Raw genomic sequence first — 21,038 nt, 5'->3', positions numbered from 1 at the left:
GTCTCCATTGATGTGAGTGGGGTGTTAAAGTCTTCTACTATAATTGTATTCCCATAAATTTCTCCTTTTATGTCTGTTAGTATTTGTTGTAGGTATCTGGGTGCTCCTATATGGGGGCGCATATATATATATATATATATATGTTTGTAATTTCCTCTTCTTGAATGGTCCTTTTACCATTAAATAGTGTCCTTCTTTGTCTTTCTTTATGGCCTTCATTTTAAAGTCTATTTTGTCTGATATGAGTATTGCAACTCCTGCTTTCCTGTATTGTCCATTGGAATGAAGTATCTTTTCCCATCCCCTCACTTTCAATCTACATGTGTCCTTTGCCCTAAGGTGAGTTTCTTGTAGACAGAAGATTGAAGGTTTTTGCTTTTCTATCCATTCTTCCACTTATGACTAGTACTATTCTGATTTTTTAAAAAATATTCGCCCTCTCACCCAAATTTTCTATGGCTAAACATAATTTCTGAGGGAAAGTCCCTCTAAAATGTTTTTACCTCTTGGGTTTTATTTTTCTATTTACATTCCCATGAAGTAGGTTATCTTAGTGATAATTCTTTTTCTTCCCCCCTGACAACAGGAGATACATTTCTTTTGAGAAATAATTTTGACACTATTATCCAGGATGCTGAGTTTTGAAGACGCTTTAGCTCTCTCGGTTGTAATTCAACAGCTGAAAACTCATTTGTAACCTTTCCTGTGTTCTGCTTATCTCTCTGAAGGTGTTAAGAAGAATGCTGAACTATCAAGGTCTCCAGCAAGTGAAAATCATAGCAAGTGATAGTCTCTGGGAGCCCATTTCTGCTTCTATGCTGCTTGACTCTGAACTCATGAAGGCAATTGATGTGATAGGGTAAGGGATGATTTACTTCCAAAACTAACAGTTTCTGGTTGCCTGCTGTGGCTGTTGACTGTGCTTTTGTTTTTGCTTGCTTCTCCCCATTTGATTGTATATTCAGAAGGTGCCTTTCTTATATTTACTCAAATAAATTAAAGCATGTATAAATTCTATTTCATTTCTTTTTCTTTGAAATGTAAGTATTTTGGGATCATTCTATGACAATATAATAATGTACTAGTAACTTTTAAAATACTGTGTTAATGTTTGGAATAATAAAACATGTAATGGTTTAGATTAAGGGGAGGGTAGTATTTATATTTTAGAAATTATAAAGGTGGTGTTGTGAAATTAGTTTTTAACTCTCAGACTTCTGTGCTTGGAAGCTCTCTCATGAACACTTATATATGTGGTATGGTATGATCATTGACCATGACCTTTGTCACATATCCTTTGCAAGATGGCTTTGACCCTGCTCCTTAGTCTAATTCTGCCTTTTAGCCTCTGGGCCTTGACCTTACTGGGTGCCAGCAGTATTTTTTTTTAAAGTGAATTTGAATTGTATCTATCGTGATAACATATATAAACATTTGAAAAACAGAGTACATATTTGCGTGTGGAACTTGTTCTTTATTCAGTGTGAGGACTCTGCTTGATCTTTGTATATTTTTTCTTTATGGGGATTTTTGAACATACACAAAAGTAGGCAGAATAATATGATGGATATTCATGTTCCCATCTCTCAACTTCCATAACTTTGAATCTATGGCTGATTCTCCATCCTCATGTTTATCCATTCCTCTCTTCTTCAAGCCCACATTATTCTGAAGCCAATCCAAGACATTGTATTATTTGTATTAAATACAAATTTTATCTTTACATCTCTAAAGATGAAAAACTTTTACCATAACAATACCATTATTACATCTAAAAATGTGATAATTTCTTGATATTATCAAATATCTGTTATTTTATAGTTTTATTTGCTTCAGTCTGGATCCAGTTTAGATTTATACATTGTGGTTAGTTGATATCTGTCTTCTAATTTTTTGGTTCTACTCCATCTCTTTTTTTCTCCTTTCATTTGTGGAAGAAACTAGATCATTTGTCCTGTAAAGCTTCTCATAGTCTGGATTTTACTGATTTCATCCTTGTAGTTAAATTTAACATGCTCATCTATCCTCTTTCGTGTTGGAAATTGATAGAGCCATGATTAGATTAGATTTAGGCTTATTGTTGGCAAGAAAAGCAAAATAATTTAAATGTTTCATATGTATAAATTAAAATATATTTTTTGGCTTTATTGTTAAAACTTTTACAAATAGTTCAAATCTTGAGGGGAAAAAGTTGTTGATCTTAATTATATTTGGCTAGGAAAAAATATATATGAAAGAATGAGTTTTACTGTATCTTCATGAAGAAGTCGGGGTATTTAAATTATTTTATCTTTATTGATGTGGGTATCTCATGCAATGAATTCTCCTCTGGACACTGCTTTAATTCTGTCTCACTGAGCCTGTCTTGTCATCATTATTTTATAATTTTATTGCATTGTGGTTATTAAGTGCTGAATGTATTATTGAATTTTTTTTTTAACAAAATTTCCCAAGGTCTTCTTTTTATCTTATTATATTAGTGTGTATTTTCTATCAGGGTATAGGAATTGAGTGTATATTATCTTACTGTGTATCTACCAGTTGCATTGTTTAGGTATTCTGTATTCTAATGATTTTGTTTACTTGAACTATCCAAGGTTACCAAGAGTATTAGTTTCCTCTTATTAGTGAGTTTCTATTTCTTCTTCCAATCTCATGCAGTTTCTGCTGTATGAAAGTTGTTGCTGTGTTATTTGGTACATAGGTGTTAATAATATTTTATCTTCATTATGGTTTGTAGCTGTTATCATTATACATTGTCATTCTTTGTCTTATATTATGCTTTGTTGAATTTTGCCTTGCATGTGACTAAGAGAATTCTGCTTTCTTTTTCATTTGTATCTCCCTAATACATCTTTGCCTATACTTTTATTCTTTACCTTTGGAGGTCATTTTGTTTTACGTATGTTGCTGTATATTCCATAGATTTAGATTTTGCTATAAAAATATTCATATTTTAGCAAGTGAGTTAAGCTCATTTATATTTATTGATATAACTGAAGGTTTTATTTTCTGTTGGACTCTTATTGTTTAATGATTTCTAACACAAACAAAATCTTTTGCTATGTGATTTGATTTCTTTGCTTTTTTTAGAGGAGGTGGTGACTTTTTTGTTCTTTAGCAAGGTTTGATTCTATTGGTTATACTTTTGTACCAGTGGTTCTCAACTGGGGTTATGTTCACCTCCTGCAGGGCATTTGGCAATGATTGAAAATATTTTTGATTGTCATTGATGTAGGTGCTGTTGGAATCTGGTGGGTAAAGGCCAGAATTGCTTCTAAACATCTTCCAATACACGAGATAACTCCCCCATAACAAAAGAATTACCCAGCCAAAATGTCAATAGTGTTGAAGTTGAGATCTGCTTTATACTAATACTCTTGGTTCTCTCTCTATTTAGACATCGTTTATTGATTTACTGCAATTAATATTAAAATTATTTCATAACCTCTTTTTCTCTCTTCTGCAATGGAATTTTAATGAATAGAGTTTCTTAATCTTTGTATTCTTTCATGAGCTTAAGCTTGTACTACCTTGATTTATTAGCTGCAAGTTGTAATCTTTTACTCCCAGCTAATTTGCAAACCTAGCGTACACTTCACCTTCTTTTCTCTATTTATGTTGTGTCAGCTCTACTAGTTACACCTTATCAGAGTGTATGATATTTATATATGATTTAATTACCCTTTCTTTTAATCTAGCTCTACCTTTAAGTATATTCAATGCTTGGAGTTCCCATTGTGGCTCAGCAGAAATGAACCCAACCAGTATCCATGAGAATGTGGGTTTGATGCCTGGGCTTTGCTCAATGGGTTAAGGATCTATCATTGCCTTGAGCTACGTGCAGTGTAGTTTGCAGACTCGGCTTGGATCTGGCATTGCTGTGGCAATGGCATAGGCCAGGGGCTATAGCTCTGATTAGACGCCTAGCCTGGGAACTTCAATATGCCAGGGGTGCAGCCCTAAAAAGACCAAATATATATATTTGGCTGAAGTTATTTGCCTTAGTTACTTGAGTGTCAGAAGCTTAATATCTACTATATTTCTCAAGAACTGCTAATGTAAACAATATTTCTTAGTCTTTTATATGTTTATTACTGTACATCTGTGGCCTTTGTACTTGAATGACAGTTTGGATGGATATATAAAATTCTTAACTCACATTTTCTTAATCCTTGAATCTCATAATATTTGCTCTGTTGATTACTTATGTAAAATGTTGCTGTTGAGAATTTTGTTCATTTTTTTAAAGTTTTATTGAAGTATAGTTGATTTACAATGTTGTGATAATTTCTGCTGTACAATATAGTGATTCAGTTGTACATAGACATATATCCAATCTCTTGCTGTTGAGAATTCTGACTCCAGACTTATTTTATTTTCCTTATAAATGATGTGGCATAATTCCTGTATGTTCGAAAATACTTCTCCTTATCTTTAGAGTCTAGTAGTTTTACACTATTTTTCCTGGTACGTAGTGTGTCCTTTCAGTATCTTTCAGTAGCTTCTTTCAGAAGCTCCTTTCAGTAGCTTCTTCTTTATTTTCTTTTTAGGGCTGCACCTGTGGCATATGGAGGTTCCCAGGCTAGGGGTCTAATTGGAGCTATAGTTGCTGGCCTACACCACAGCTCACAGCAACGCCGGATCCTTAACCCACTGAGCAAGGCCAGGGATCGAACCCACAACCTCATGGTTCCTAGTCAGATTCGTTTCCACTGTGCGGCACTATGGGAATTCCTGTATTTAAGTATTTTCATATTTAAGTTCTACTTAAATTTTAATTTAAGTAATTATACTGCTCCATTACTTTTTTTTCTTTGTAAAAGACCCAGTTACATATATCAGATCTCTTTTGCATATTTCCTTTATTCTGTATTTCTCTCAAATCTTTTTTTATTTCTTTAGTTCTGGTTGCTTTTCCATAATTTTAAAATTATTTTTTTATAATTTTGTTATTTTAGTTTTATATACCTCTGTTGTCTAATAATTTCATTTCCTTAAAAATTATTACTGAAGTATATAACACACAGACACACACACACATACATATATGAGATCATAAAAGTATAGCTTAGTGAATTATCACAAAGTGAACATACCTATATGGCTACTACCCAGGTTAAGAAATAGAAAATTATCATTATCCATGAAGCTCTCCCCTTGGTAATCTTTCTAATTATTAACCTCTCCTTTTGCCACAGATGCAACTACTAATCTGACCTCTGTCATCACAGACTAATATGTCATCACAGACTAATATTTCCTGTTTAAAAACTATTTAGGCATTACTGTCATGGCTCAGATATAATGAACTCAACTAGTATACATGAGGATGCGGGTTTGATCTCTGGCCTTGCTCAGTGGGTTAAGGATTGGGTGTTATCGTGAGCTGTGGTGTGGGTCAAAGACATGGCTTGGATCTCGCATTGCTGTGGCTGTGGTGTGGGCTGGCAGCTGCAGCTAGGATTCAGCCCCTAGCCTGGGAACTTCCATGTGTTAGGGTGCAGCCCTAAAAAGACAAAAAAAAAAAAATTATAAAAAAATGACATCTTAGAGTATTATTTTGGTCAACACTGTATTTATGAGATTGACCCATGTTGCCAGGTGTATAAGTGGTTCATTTTAATTGCTGTTTCAAATTCAGTTGTAGGACTGTAGCAATTTATCCATCTATTCTTTGTTAAAGATCTTTTGGATTGTTTCCAATCTGCTACTGTGGTACAATGGAATTTTGTTCAGGAGATATTTCTTCAGTGGCTTCCACTTCCATAGAAAGAGTATACCTCCTGCCCCATCAATGTTGTGCTTGGCCTGTGCTATACCTGCAGATTTTTGTTTTGCAATTACAGTACATTCTGGGGTCTGCTTCCTCTGGGCCTCATTCTCTCTACTGTCTAAATGTTGTCTCCCCCTCACCCTAAATGTTCTTGTCTTATTCAATTTGGATTCTAATGCAAGCAGCTTATTCTCATGGTGAGGCTCAACCGCTCCAGAAAGGATTCCTTACTACCTATTTCAGAAATAGTTAAGGGTTTAAGTTTGTATGGTAGCCAATAGCCACATGTGTTAATGGAGCACTTGAAATATGGCTAGTCTGAATTTAGGTATGTTGTAGTGTAAAATACACACCGTATTTTAAAGATATAAAATAAAAAAGTAAGTTATTGATAACTTTTTATTTTGATTGCACGTTGAATGATAATATTTTGGATATATTGGGTTAAACAAAATATATCATTAAAATTTCTCTTTTGCTTTTTAAAAATGTAGCTAATGGAAGGTTTAAAAATACATGTATAACTAACATTATATTTCTATCAGACAAATCAGGTTTAAACTGTCACAGTATTATAGTTGATGTCTTAGTAAATGTACTGTTTTTGACACTCGGCCCCAGTTTCAAGCCCGTGAAGACATTCTCACTTTTGCCAGTTGTTCTCCATACTTACACTCAGGGTAGGGTCTGCTCCTTTGGGCTGGTACGTGTTTCCGTATTCCAGGATTCTGCTGATCCTAGCCAGTCCTGATGCTGTAAGACTCCTGTGGATTCCATGTCACCTAATTTTGATGAGGATATTGACTATGAGTTTTTACTTTCTGTCATCAGGTTGGTCTGTTTGGTTTTAGGGCAAGTATTGGGTAGTTTCAGAAACTGGGCTGCTTGTCCATAAATTCTATTTTTCTTTTATGGTTTTCTGTTTGGATAAACTTTGGTTTACTTTTGGTGATCTTAATTTTGTCCTTTAAAGTTTGAGAAATCATGCCATGAAATGATAGAGATGTTTTGCCTGATTTAAAAAATTATGTTCTTAAAGAACCTTTACATTTTGGGAGAGACCTGGATATTAGCATCAGTTCTGCACTTCTTTTCTCAACTAAGTCAGGTTTAAAATATAACAGTTTCATATTTTTCTTCTTCTTTTCTTTATTTGCCACACTCATGGCATGTGGATGTTCTTGGGTTAGGGGTCAAACCTGTGCCACAGCAGTGACCCAAACCACTGCAGTGACAATGCTGGATCCTTAACCTGCTGAGCCACCAGGGAACTTAAGTTTCATTGTTTTCCGAATGAGTGATATCATACCTATTTCTATAGCTTTAAAAGAGATACTTATTCTCATTTTAAAAATGATGCATATTCATTATGGGAAATTTGGGAAATGTAGAAAACCATATAGATAGAGTTAGAATTTACTTATAATCTTAGTATCTAGAGATCACTGGTAACATAATAGCATATTATTTTCCAGGCTATTATTTTTTATACAAGTATTTTTAACCAGAGACACACCAAATATACATTTGGCTGAGTGACAACTAGATGAGTCTTAATGTTAAGATTTGCTTGAGATGTCAAAGCCAAATATCATGATCATAGAATGAAATTCTGGAATATGAGAATAAATCTAAAATGTAAAAGTTTATTAAAATTATATAATTATACAGATTAGTGGTCAGATTTTCCAAGGTGGGAGTTATAGTACCAGGACAATAATTTCTTAACCCTATCAGGTGCTGGCTTGCTCTCGTGGTCTCTGTAGTGTATATTTACAGTACTGCATAGATGCCCATTTTTAACAGAGTTTGTGATTAAACAAAATCTTGGTGAAACCTCATTTTTCTCTAATTCTTCCTTTTATATTCTTTATTATATATTATTTTCTTCTTCATGGAATACTGGAATGCTATATTGATGTCGTACCTTAATTAATCTTTATTAGTACAATGAATTCCCAAATAGGATTTTTTAATTAAAAGATGCATGACCTAAATGGAATTAAATAACTAAAAACTAAAATAGGTCTTCATAATCATTCTTGTAACATTATGACTATTACTACACCAAACCACAAAGATTAGAATTATGGTATACTCTACTCTCTGTTATTCTGCTTATATTATTGCTAAATAACAAATAGTTTGTTATTTTTGTAAATAGTTATTGGCCTAAAAAGTATACACTCTTGTTCATAAAGTTATTTGGTTCATATGCTCTCTTCATAATTCTTTTTTTTTTTTTTTTTGCTTCTTAGGGCCATGTGGAAGTTTCCAGGCTGGGGTCAAATCAGAGCTGTAGCCTCTGGCCTACACCACAGCCACAGCAAGGCGGGATCTGAGCTGTGTCTGTGACCTATACCACAGCTCATGGCAATGCCAGATCCTTAACCCACTGAGTGAGGACAGGGATTGAACCCGCATCCTTTTGGATACTAGTTGGATTCCTTTCTGCTGAGCCATGACGGGACCTCTGTATGCTCTCTAATTCTGATACTGTCAAGTCTGTTTTCTATTTCACATTTGAAATTTCTTAATTATTTTTATACTCAATAATCAGTCACGTCCACAGACATCATTATGGCAGTATTTTACTCTTGGAGTAATAAATATACATTTATATTTGAGCTGACTGACTCCTCTCAAATGCTGGAACAGGGAGGGGTTCATTACTCTGGGGCAGAGTTTTTCAACTTCTGCACTATTGATGTTTTCACTGGATAATTCTTTGCTGTGGGGACCTGTCGTGCATATAGTAGGATGTTTAGTAACATCTCTGGAATCTACCCTCTCTATTCTAGAAGCAAATCCTGCCCTGCCTTGTCCACTAGGCAAAATCACCTAAGTTGAGAACCATCACTGCTCTGGGGCAAATTCTAATTTTCCCTATGTAGTTTATTTTTATTCAAGGTAGAGTTCTCTGTGGATTTTTGTTGTCTTTGTTCTATTGTTTTTTGTTTTTGCTTGGGAGTAAATGCTTTCTCTTTTAATCTGCTAGCCGTGGGAACAGGGGAGGAGATACTACTTTATCTGATGGACTCATTAGTCTTATTTTTGGCTTCCGCCTTACTCCTTTCTTCCTACTGTCCAGCCTCTCTACTAACCCCAGGAAGTCTGAGTCCTGTCTCCACCTCATTCATCTCTTGGAGTATTCCAGGCTTCCTCTGCCGCCTCCATCTATCTGCATCCTTTCTTCCATTTTATGTTTTCCAGAAAGAAATTTCTCATCCATTGATGACCTGCCTTCCCATTCTGTGTGTTTTTATAGGTTTATCTCATTCTAAGGGCATCCTGATAACGTAGGGATGGGAAACAGAAGCTTATAGTCAGTCTGACATCCACCTGGAAGCTACCTGGTGTTTTAATATAGAAAGCCTTAGAGAAGACATGTGTTTTTATTCCCCCAATAAATAGATATAAGTGCCATGTTCTGACCTTTTCACATCTCCTCCCTCCCTTTCTTTTCTAGAGCTCATTATCCTGGGACCCGTACAGTAAAGGATGCTATGTTGACTGAGAAGAAGCTTTGGTCTTCTGAAGATTTTAGCACTTTGAATAATGATGTGGGTGCAGGCTGCTGGGGCCGCATATTGAATCAAAATTATGTCAATGGCTACATGACTTCGTAAGTTATTAGAGACTTTTAAAGGTTTTTATTTTGAAAAAAATTCCAAAATACAATATGTAGAAAAAAGTACAATGGACTACCATAATCTCATAACCTCAATTCAATAATCGTAAATATTTGCTTTATTTCCTTCATCTATATCTATATCTATACCTAAACTGTGTCAACCAAAAAATATGCAAAAAACTGCCAATAATAATAGAGCTTATTTGGAGTCTTAAGAACTGTAATTCGGGAGATACAGATTCCAGGAACCCTAAAAGAGTGTTCTGAGGAAGAGAGAGTCAGAAGCACATTAAAAACAAAAAGCGGAGTTCCCGTCGTGGCGCAGTGGTTAACGAACCCGACTAGTAACCATGAGGTTGCGGGTTCAATCCCTGACCTTGCTCAGTGGGTTAATGATCCGGCGTTGCCGTGAACTGTGGTGTAGGTCACAGATGCGGCTTGGATCCCGCGTTGCTGTGGCTCTGGTGTAGGCCGGTGGCTACAGCTCCGATTGGACCCCTAGCCTGGGAACCTCCATGTGCTGCAGGAGCAGCCCAAGAAATGGCAAAAAAAAGGACACACACACACAAAAAAGCCACAGGCTGTTAAAAGTTGCCTGTCAGGATTGATTCTGATTTGAGTCAGAAAATATTTGCCCTTAAGGGGTCACAAGTTGTTTTAGGGTAAGGGCCTTATAAGTAGATAGACTGTCATGCATTATTTTAGAGTAAAGGTCCAGAAAGTATTTTGAGGTTCTAGCAGGTATTCTGGATGACTTACTTCATCAGAACAAAAGGTCAGACTCCATCCAGATCTAGAAGGGTATAAATCACACTTCGTTAGTGGCCCTCTGGCTCCCTTTTAGAGAGTTCTCAGCAATACCATCTCCATTTTGCATCTGTTTTTATATGTTTGAAAATAATCTGTGGTAAATAAAGTCCAGCTTATCTAGGTCTTTTCTTTTTCTTTTGGTCTCTTTAGGGCTGCACTCATGGCATAGGGAAGTTCCCAGTTTAGGGAAATCGGAGCTGTAGCTGTCGGCCTACGCCACAGCCACGGCAACGTGGGATCTGAGCCATGTCTGCGACCTACACCGCAATTCATGGCAATGCCAGATTCTTAACCCACTGAGTGAGGCCAGGGATCGAACCTGCAGCCTCATGGATACCATTGGGTTCATTACTGCTGAACCATGATGGGAGCTTCAAGTCCAGCTTATTTAGATATTATTTTATATATAGTTAAATTCATTGTATTTCTATGATTTTTGACAACCTCTCTACATATTTTAATGAGCAATTATAAAGTAAATTATGGATGTTGTGACATCTCTCCCCTAAATATTTTAGCTTGTTGTTCCGAAACATAAAGTTACTCACGTACATGATCACAATATCATTTGAAATGTAAGAGCATAGGAGCCTTTAGAAATATTTCTCATAGTCTGTATTGAGATTTTCCTAATTATCTCCAAAAATGTTGTTTATAGTCTGTTTTTAAAGCTAAGAACAAATCAAGGACCATGCATTGCATTTACATGTCACGCCCCTCAAATCTCTTTTAATCTAGACTAGTTATCTTCCTTCCTCATTCATTATGACAGTGACCTTTTGAAAAGACCAGGTAAACTGTCTTGTGGACTCTCCTTCCCAAGCTGCTTAACTAATTCCTCACAGAGTCACTTATTCGTGTCACTGTCTGTTTTTACAAAACAGAGATTTTAAGGAAGATCACACTCTTTATTTTTCAAGAAAATATTTCTTAAATGCTTTGAGAAGCTTTAATTGTAATTATATTCTAAAACAATGATACATAGAGCAAAAGCAACCAATGCATACTTTTGTGATGTCAATGTGAGCTTATACATACTTCTCACAGTCTTTGTTTTTTCCCTTCTTTTCTTGAAAGAAAAGAAGCTTATTTTGGAGAGTTTGGTTCTAATAATATAATTTGGTATTGAGAGTAACACATGCTCATGGGAGAAAATTTAGTAACTGTATATAGGTACAAAGAAGAAAACAATGTCACCTGTCATCTTGTGTATAAAGTAATTGTCCTAAATAATTTTGGTGTATGTCTTCCTATTTATATTTATATGTATAAAATTTTAATTCATAATTGAGACCACGCTGTATAATATTTAGTAAATAAGCTATTTTTCACTTGACAAGGTATTATGAACTTTTTCTTATATTTTGTAGATAAGTAAGTATACTTCTTCTATTTCATCATTTTTAATGCAAATATGAATTTTGTTAACATAAAGCAGAATTTCCCAACTTGCCTTGACTTAAGAAGTACCTGAGACACTTGATTATACTGATTCCTTGGTAGCTGCCCCAACCTATCAAATCTGAATCTGAAGGATCCTTGGACTCTGTTTAGTCAGTGCCCCAGGTGATTTTGATGCCACAATTTTTTTTACAATTTTTATTTTTTTCATTTTAGTTGGTTTATAGTGTTCTGTCAATTTTCTACTTTACAGCAAAGTGACCCAGTTACATGTGTGCTTGTGCACACACACACATACATACACACACACATATATATATATATACATTCTTTTTCTCACATTATCCTCCATCATGTTACATCACAAGTGACTAGATATACTTCTCTGTGCTATACAGCAGGATCTCATTGCTTATCCATTCCAAAGGCAATAGTTTGCATCTGTTAACCCCAGATTCCCGGTCTATCCCACTCCCTCTCCCTCCCCCTTGGCAACCACAAGTCTGTTCTCCAAGTCCATGAGTTTCTTTTCTGTGGACAGGTTCATTTGTTGATGCCACAGAATTTTGATACCAGTGTTTGGGAAACACCAATGTAGAAATTTTTCTTTTCTGCCTAGAAATGGAAGTTGTCTCTATTTTGATGAACAGCTTTGTACACACTGTAATGATCTATTATATACAAATATCTTTGTGTACATTTGTGATTATTTCCTTAGGATGTATTCCTAGAAGTGGAATGAATGTCTGGGTCAGCGGTATATAGATTTTAAAGGCTTTCATATATATTATAAAATGCTCTCCACATGTTTTAATTTATACTTCTATCAATAGCCAGAGAAGATACCATACATTTTGCATGGGGATCATCAGGAGAACTTTAACAATTTTCACTGACAGTAAGGATTTTTGAAACTTGAGGCTATGTTTTCTACCTTGTATTGACAGAATTAGAAGGCTTTGATTTTCTAAGAATGTCAGTCTGTCATTTTATGATAAGTGAGGACTTGATAAGAAAAATGAAATTCTGGAGTTCCTGTTGTGGCTCAGTGGGTTAAGAACCTGACTAGTATCCACGAGGATGTGGGTTCGATCTCTGGTCTCACTTCATTGCCACGAGCTATGGTGTAGGTCACAGATGTGGCTTGGATCTGGCATTGCTATGGCTGTGGTGTAGGCTGGCAGCTGCAGCTCTGATTCATCCCCTAGCCTGGGAGCTTCCATATGCTGCAGGTATGGCCCTAAAAAGAAAAAGAAAGAAAGGAAGAAAGAAAGAAAGACAGACAGACCCAGAGTTTATCCACAGAATTTCATTTTTATTTCTTTCTCTCTCTCTTCTTTCCTTCCTTCCTCCCTCATTTCTTTCCTTCCTTCTTTCTCTCTCTCTCTCTCTCTTTCTTTCTTTCTTTCTTTCTCTCTCCCCCTCCCTCTCTCCCTTTCTCTCTCAAGCTTTGAGGAACCCAGCAGTACCAGGGTCCAGAGCTTGCCTTTTGCCCTTGGATTCTCCTAGGAACCACAGAGTCACAATCTTAGAGTTCAGCACCAGCTATACACAACAATGGACCAGAATACAGACCATCAAGCTGACCTATTAGTACTTGTAGATGAAGCACAATTATAGCCATGCTGCAGCCCAGACCTTGCTCTGTCCTCTTCATATGCATTAGTACGTTTAATCCTCGCAAAAATCACATGAGCAAGGTACAATTATTATTCTCATTTTATAGGTGAGGAACCTGAGGTCCAGAGAGGTTAAGTGGTAGAGCCATTGTTACACAAACACTGGGTTTGCCCTTTGGTGGGTGTCACGCTGAAAGATACAACAAAGCCAACGCCTGGGAGAAAGAAGGATTCATTATTTGCAGCATGTAGGGAGAACACCAGGGATATTTCCTAAAGCAATGTCTCCCTGAACAGCAAAATTGAGGAAGTTTTAAACTAAGGACTCATGCTTATTCACAAAGGGGCAAGGGTATATGTATATTTATGAAGGGGCTTAAGCAGGGAATTCAGCATAGAATTGGGGCAAAGACTGACAGAGTTTGGCATTTGCTGATTGAAGTCACAAGGATCAGACAAGGTCAACCTAGTCATTCCTTAGTTTTCATTTAGTTGGTGGTTGAGTGTTTGAGGCATTTTGGATCTTGCAGAACAGCTGAAGAATGTGCTTCAGGCTAAGCTTTACCTTTGAAACAGAACTGGGAGTCTTTATAACTGACATCTTGTCTCAGATATGGTTATTTCCCTGGCCTCATATTAGCTGTTGTTACATTCTTTTGTTCCCTTAAACTCACTGAAACCTGTTCTGCAAGGTCAAACCTTATGGCCAGGCTTAGATCACAAAATGGCTTAGGTCTAAAATGACTTCTCTTATGTAAAGTAAGTTATGTCTGGTTCTTGTCTTCCAGGGGCCCCCTGCCCTGTCTACTTACACCATCATATCAACCTAGGCAGTCTGAGTCTCTAAGAGTTCTCAGTTGTAAAATTTTGTGATAGCTCAGAGTCAGGTTCATAAAATTATGTCACGAAATTGGGGCATTAAGAAGGGACTTAATGACAAAAGGAAAGCAGGTATGGACAAAGCCTTTATTTGTATTCAGCTCACATTTGTGACCTCTCTGGTACTGGTAGAGCATGATTCACCTTTTGGTTACACCATGGGTCAGTAAAAATTGTACACCTCATATAGATTTGTATTTTTTATTATGCGACTCACCATTAAAAATATTTAGATGTGTCCAACAGTTGACTTTTCAAAATGTGAACTTAGATAACATATACTCTTGTTTTGGATGGTCATTTTTTGGTCATTTACATATATTTGTATAAACTCTGATAAAGTCTTTTTTTTTTTTAACTGTGGGCTTCTAGATATTTACATTTTTATTAAAAGCTACTTTGGTGTTCCTCTTTTATCAAACAAATCTTTTAGCACCATTGCTTGGAATTTAGTGGCTAGTTACTATGAACATTTGCCGTATGGGCGTTGTGGACTGATGACTGCTCAGGAGCCATGGAGCGGGCACTATGCAGTAGAAGCTCCTATCTGGATATCAGGTATGGTTCAGAGTCCATCACTCACTCCCTGAATTCCTCTATAAGAGACAAAGCAAACAGCACCTAGAGGGGAAGATATAAACACTGTGTGCGTGTGTGTGTGTTGTGTGTGCACCCGAGCGTATATGCATGTTTTAAGTGTGTCTCTGTTTCAAGCAAGACTTGTCACATTTCATAAGAATCTTTTGGGTAATTAGGCTACTTTCTACATTCCAGTCTTGATCATCTAAGATCTGGCTTTTTTTTTTTTTAATAATGATTTTTATTTTGTCCATTATAGCTGGTTTATAGTGTTCTGTTAGTTTTCCATGGTGTACAGCAAGTTGACCCTGCTGTATATACATGTATACATTCTTTTTTCTCACATTACCATGCTCTTTTTTTTTTTTTTTTTAATCATGCTCTGTCTTAAGTGACTAGATATAGTTCCCAGTGCCACACAGCAGGATCTCATTGCTTATCCATTCCAAAGGCAATAGTTTGCATCTATTACGCCCAAATTCCCAATGCATCCCACTCCCTCCCCCTCCACCTTGGCAACCACAAGTCTGTTCTCCAAGTCCATGATCTTCTTTTCTGTGGAAAGGTTCATTTGTGCCATACATTAGATTCCAGATATAAGTGATATCATATGGTATTTGGCTTTCTCTTTCTGACTTACTTCACTTGGCATGAGATTCTCTAGTTCCATCCATGTTGCTGCAAATGGCATAATTTTGTTCTTTTTTATGGCTGAGTAGTATTCTATTGTGTATAATATATACCACATCTTCTTCATCTGATCATCTGTTGACGGACATTTAGGTTGTTTCCATGTCTTGGCTATTGTGAATAGTGCTGCAATGAACATGAGGGTGCATGTGTCTTTTTCAAGGAAAGTTTTGTCCAGATATATGCCCAAGAGTGGGATTGCTGGTAGTTCTATAGTTCTATGTATAGTTTTCTAAAGTATCTCCATTCTGTTTTCCATAGTGGTTGTACCAATTTACATACCCGCCAACAGTGTAGGAGGGTTCCCTTTCCTCCACACCCTCTCCAGCATTTGTTATTTGTGGACTTATTAATGATGGCCATTCTGACTGGTGTGAAGAGGTACCTCATAGTAGTGATGTTGAGCATTTTTCTCTAATAATCAGTGATGTTGAGCATTTTTTCATGTGCTTGTTGGCCATCCATGTATCTTCTTTGGAGAAATGTCTATGCAGGTCTTTTGCCCATTTTTCCATTGGGTTGTTGGCTTTTTTGCTGTTGAGTTGTATAAGCTGTTTGTATATTTTAGAGATTAAGGCCTTGTCAGTTGCATCATTTGAAACTATTTTCTCCCATTCTGTAAGTTGTCTTTTTTTTTTGGGGGGGGGGGTTCCTTTGCTGTGCAAAAGCTTGTCAGTTTGATGAGGTCCCATGGATTTATTTTTGCTTTTATTTCTGTTGCCTTGGGAGACTGACCTAGGAAAACATTTGTAAGGTTGCTGTCAGAGAATGTTTTGCCTATGTTCTCTTCCAGGAGTTTGATGGGGTCTTGTCTTATATTTAAGTCTTTCAGCCATTTTGAGTGTATTTTTGTGCAGGGTGTGAGGGTGTGTTCCAGTTTCATTGATTTACGTGCGGCTGTCCAGTTTTCCCAGCAATGCTTGCTGAAAAGACTGTCTTTTCCCCATTTTATGTTCTTGCCTCCTTTGTCCAAGAGTAATTGGCTGTAGGTGTCTGGGTTTATTTCTGGGTTGTCTCTGCTGTTCCATTGGTCTGTCTGTCTGTTTTGGTACCAGTACCACACTGTGTTGATGACTGTGGCTTTGTAGTATTGCCTGAAGTCTGGGGGAGTTATGCCTCCTGCTTGGTTTTTGTTCCTCAGGATTGCTTTGGCACTTCTGGGTCTTTTGTGGTTCCATGTAAATTTTGGGGTTGTTAGTTCTAGTTCTGTGAAAAATGTCATGGGTAATTTGCTAGGGATTGCATTGAATCTGTAGGTTGCTTTGGGTAGTATGGCCACTTTTACAATGTTAATTTTTCCACCCCAGGAGCATGGGGTATCTTTCCATTTCTTTACCTTTTCTTTAATTTCCTTGATTAATGTTTTATAGTTCTCAGCATATAAATCTTTCACCTCCTTGGTCAGGAATTAAAGTATAGTTTATTTACAGTGATGTACGAATTGCTGCAGTATAGCAAATTGACCCAATCATATACCATATATATATATATTTTGTCTTATATTGTCTTATGTCACGGTCTACCCCAAGAGACCAAATATAGTTCCCTGTGCTATACAGCAGGACCTCATTGCTTATCCATTCTAAATGTTAATAGTTTGCATCTGCTAATCCAAAACTCCCAGTCTATCCTACTGCCTCCACCTCCCCTGTGTTAACCACAAGTCTGTTGTCTATGTCAGTGAGTCTGTTTTTGTTTTTTTTGTTTTGTTTTGTTTTGTTTTTGGTGCCATTTCTTGGGCTGCTCCCTTGGCACATGGAGGTTCCCAGGCTAGGGGTCAAATCGGAGCTGTAGCCACTAGCCTATGCCACAGCCACAGCAATGCGGGATCCAAGCTGCATCTGTAACCTACACCACAGCTCACAGCAACGCCAGATCCTTAACCCACCGAGCAAGGCCAGGGATCCGACCCGCAACCTCATGGCTTCTAGTTGGATTCGCTAACCATCGAGCCATACGGGAACTCCCATTTGTCAAATTTCTAAGTTTGGTTTTTGGGAGATTAATTTTGTTACTTCCCAAAATGGGACATGGAATATTGCTCAGGACCAGATTTGGAGGTGCCCAGTAGATGTTTATTGTGGAAATAAACTTGTTTTAAAACATAAAGCTTAGGTTTTGAAATATTTATTAAGTTTTTTAAAAACCACATTCTTTGTAGTTACATTAGGATGGGTTAAATGGAACTGAGCAGGGGATGGGAGGGAATAACTTTACTTTACTCTTGGAAAAAAAAGGTTTAACTAGTATTCTTGAACTGGCAGAGTGTGGCTCATTTATTTTTTTATCAGTCATTATAAGAATATTCCTATATTTACGCCACTTAACTAGACTAAATATTCAAAAGTTGAAACGTGAGGCTGGCAAATATTTTTCTCCAAAATAGAAAATAGCTACTGGACCCAATCAAACTTGGGGTAGAAAAAATTTCCTTCTACCCTTCTAGGTTCTTTGGCTGGTCTAATAATTAAATTGACGTAAGGCAGATCAACAAGAGAAAAACAAATTTAACTTTGTATGTATGGAGCTCCCATAAAAATATGAGACTCAAATGTGCAGTCAAGCAGTTGAGGCTTATAATGCCATCCTGGCTAAGGAATGGGATGGGGCCTGGAGCTTCAAGGGGATGGAAGAAAGTTCACAGGAGAAGAAGAGCAGATGTGTGTCCTGCCATACAGGTAAGTCTTTCAGATAAAAAATTATCTCTAGTAATAGCTCTCTTTCTGGGCCAGGTCCCCTACCTAAATTCTTTGAGGCAGTTAAAGGAGAGAGAAAAGTTTTTCTTTGGTCTTCTGGGTCTTGATGGCCATCAACTCAAAATAATCCAGGCGTTAAAAGTGGCACATTTTGGAGTGGCAAATTCTTATTTTTCAGACTCAAATCTGAAATGTAGTCAGTCTTTTGTTTTTTGAAGAAATCCTGTTATCACAATTTTAATCTTATTTGGTTCTTTCTCTGCTTTTCTGTAGCTCATACCACTCAGTTTGCTCAACCAGGTTGGTATTACCTGAAGACAGTTGGCCATTTAGAGAAAGGAGGAAGCTACGTAGCCCTGACTGATGGTTTAGGTAACCTCACCATCATCGTTGAAACTATGGTAATTATTTGTGGTTTTTATTGGCTTGATTCACTTTGTTAGTGTTGGAAAAAATAACATAAAACACAATTGAATACTTTTTTAAAGCTAGCTTTACTTAAGTATAATTAACATATAATAAACTACATGTAGGGAGCAAGAAACTTTTTCCTGTATCTTCTTGAGTTCAGTAGCTGGGGCCCTACCAATTAAACTGACAAAAGACAAAAGATTAACAGGGGAAAGAAAACAGCTTATTTGTTCGTGCACGTGGCAACATGTGGGAGAACCTCGGTGATGAATAACTCAAACACATGCACGTGTGTTCAGTGGGTTCTATGTAATCCAGTGTTAGGAACTCTGAAGGATTTAGGGTTTGGGTTTTATATGCCTAGCTTAGTAGGTAATGTCAGAGGAGAAACGACACCTATGGGAAAATAAATCTCTGTTTGGAAAGTTTTCAGGAGAACAAACAGGAGATAAGAAAGTTTGTGGATAGTATTTGTCTACATTCGTTCAAGTGGTCTTTTTCTTCCCTTCAGAGCCATAGATTCCCTTGCAGATACGGGAAATTCTCATCCCTCCTTTCTGGGAGTAGACCTGCCCTGAAGAGGAATTTATGGCAACCTTATTTCCCAGAAGTTACTGCTTTTAGTCAGAAAAGGGAAGCTAAGAGGAGACTTTCTCTGCATGTCGAGTCTCAAATACCTTCAACTTAAAATAATCTTCACTCCCAAGTGGCATGTGCCCCTTCAAACACATACTTAAAATGCACAATTTCAGAAGTTTTAACATGTATCTGCACAATAAACCATCATGACAATCAAGACAGAGAACATATCCATCACCTCCCAAAAGAATGCTCCTGTCTCTTTGTAAATATTTTCTCCATGTTGCTTCTCCCCTTATACAGTGACGTCCCTGATTACTGCTTTCTGTCACTGTAGATTCATTTGCATTTTTCTAGAGTTTTATATCAGTGGGACCCATACAACATATGCTGTTTTTTGTCTTGCTGCTTTCACTCGACAGAATTTTTTTTTTTTAATATTCATCGATGTTGTGTGATGCCCATTATTGCTGAATAGTATTCCATTGTAAGGTGGCATCATAGTTTGTTTATCCATTCACCTGTTGCTGGAAATTTGTTGGTTTTTTTTTCTTTTTTTTTGGTTATTACACATAAAACTGTGAACATATGTGTCAAATCTTAATATGAATGTGTGTTTCTTTTCTCTTGGGTAAATACATAGTAGTGGAATGACTAGATAATATGGTGTGTTTACGTCTGTCATTTTAGAAAACTGCCAAAATGTTCTTCAAAGTAGTTGTGCCATTTTAGATTCCCATCAACAGCATAGTGAGTTCTAATTTTTCTTTTTAATTGCCAACACTTGGTGTGATCAGTTTTTTAATTTTAGCTATTAGTAGGTATGGTGTGGTATTTAATTTTAGTTTTAGTTTGCATTTCTCTAATGACTGATGATGCTGAGCTTTTCTTGTGCTTATTGGTCCTTCATATATATATATATATATATATATATATATATATATATATATATCTTTGGTGAAATATCTATTCAGATCTCTTAATTTTTATTGGATTTCTTTCTTATTGTTTCATTTTGAGAGTTCTTTGCATATTCTAGGTACAAGTCCTTTATAGATATGTGCTTTGTATAGATTTTCTATCAGTCTTTAGCTTTCATTTGTTAATAGTGTTTTTGGAAGATAGAGATTTTAATTTTTTAGGAGGTCCAATTTATCCATTTGTAGTTTCATAGAACATACTTTTGATGTGGTTTCTAAGAAATTTTTGCATATGACTATCCACTGGTTCTAGAACCGTTTGTTGAAAAAGCTGTTCTTCTTTTTTCTCTGCTGCGTTGCCTTTGCACTTTTGTGAAAAATTCAGTTGTTGATAAATATGTAGAATTATTTCTGGACTCTATTTGTTTATGCATTTATGTATCTTTACAACTATACTGTGATTTTGTGTGTGTGTGTGTGTGTGTGCGCACACACGTGCATTCCCATTGAGTGCATTTGCTTCACTGGGAGACAGACTGTGGTTTGCTCCTTTGGTGCCACCCAAGTAAACATTGACAGTGGCTGCTGCTCCACCTGGATCACACCCCAGGACCATCATACTTTCTCTCCTTAGCAAGACAGGGTCTTTTCCCAGGGCTTAGATCTCCTGCCAAGCTGTGGTGTGGCGTGAGCAGGGCCTGGGTGTTTGCATTGGAGTACAGTGAGGTGTGGCAGCCACCAGTGCATAGCTCTCCTCACCCTGATTGTTGGCAAGCCAGCTCACATGCACTCCTTGTGAATAGAGTCTAAGCTTCTCCATCCCTTCTATTTTCCTAGCATTTCTCCCAGTAGTCAAGGGAGCTTTTCTCTTTTGCATAGGATCCCAGGACTGGGACGACCACTGTGTGGCTTGACCCACTCACTTTCCAGGTTGAAGTTCTACCCATTGGAACCTTCTCTTCCTTTCACATGTGGAGGACCCAACATTATGCCTTTTTTCCCATTATACCCAGTTATATGGAAATCTTTCTTGCAGCTTTGGTT

General features: G+C 36.8%; 1 protein-coding gene across 4 annotated transcripts in view; it reads left to right on the top strand.

Moving 5' to 3' along the window:
* The window catches only part of GALC (galactosylceramidase), a 67,421-nt gene that overhangs the window by 24,925 nt on the left and 21,458 nt on the right, over positions 1-21,038 (top strand). For all 4 annotated transcript variants that reach the window (XM_047795822.1, XM_047795826.1, XM_047795824.1 and 1 more), the window contains 4 exons: positions 729-859; positions 9,246-9,401; positions 14,553-14,677; positions 18,358-18,485. In XM_047795822.1, the coding sequence (XP_047651778.1) occupies positions 729-859; positions 9,246-9,401; positions 14,553-14,677; positions 18,358-18,485 (540 nt within the window). The remainder of the gene's footprint in view (positions 1-728; positions 860-9,245; positions 9,402-14,552; positions 14,678-18,357; positions 18,486-21,038) is intronic.

Source organism: Phacochoerus africanus, chromosome 9, assembly GCF_016906955.1.
Source record: "Phacochoerus africanus isolate WHEZ1 chromosome 9, ROS_Pafr_v1, whole genome shotgun sequence".
In the NCBI taxonomy this organism is placed as follows: Eukaryota; Metazoa; Chordata; class Mammalia; order Artiodactyla; family Suidae; genus Phacochoerus; species Phacochoerus africanus.
The sequence above is the reverse complement of the archived record's forward strand: the minus strand, read 5'-3'. Positions and strand labels throughout refer to the sequence as shown.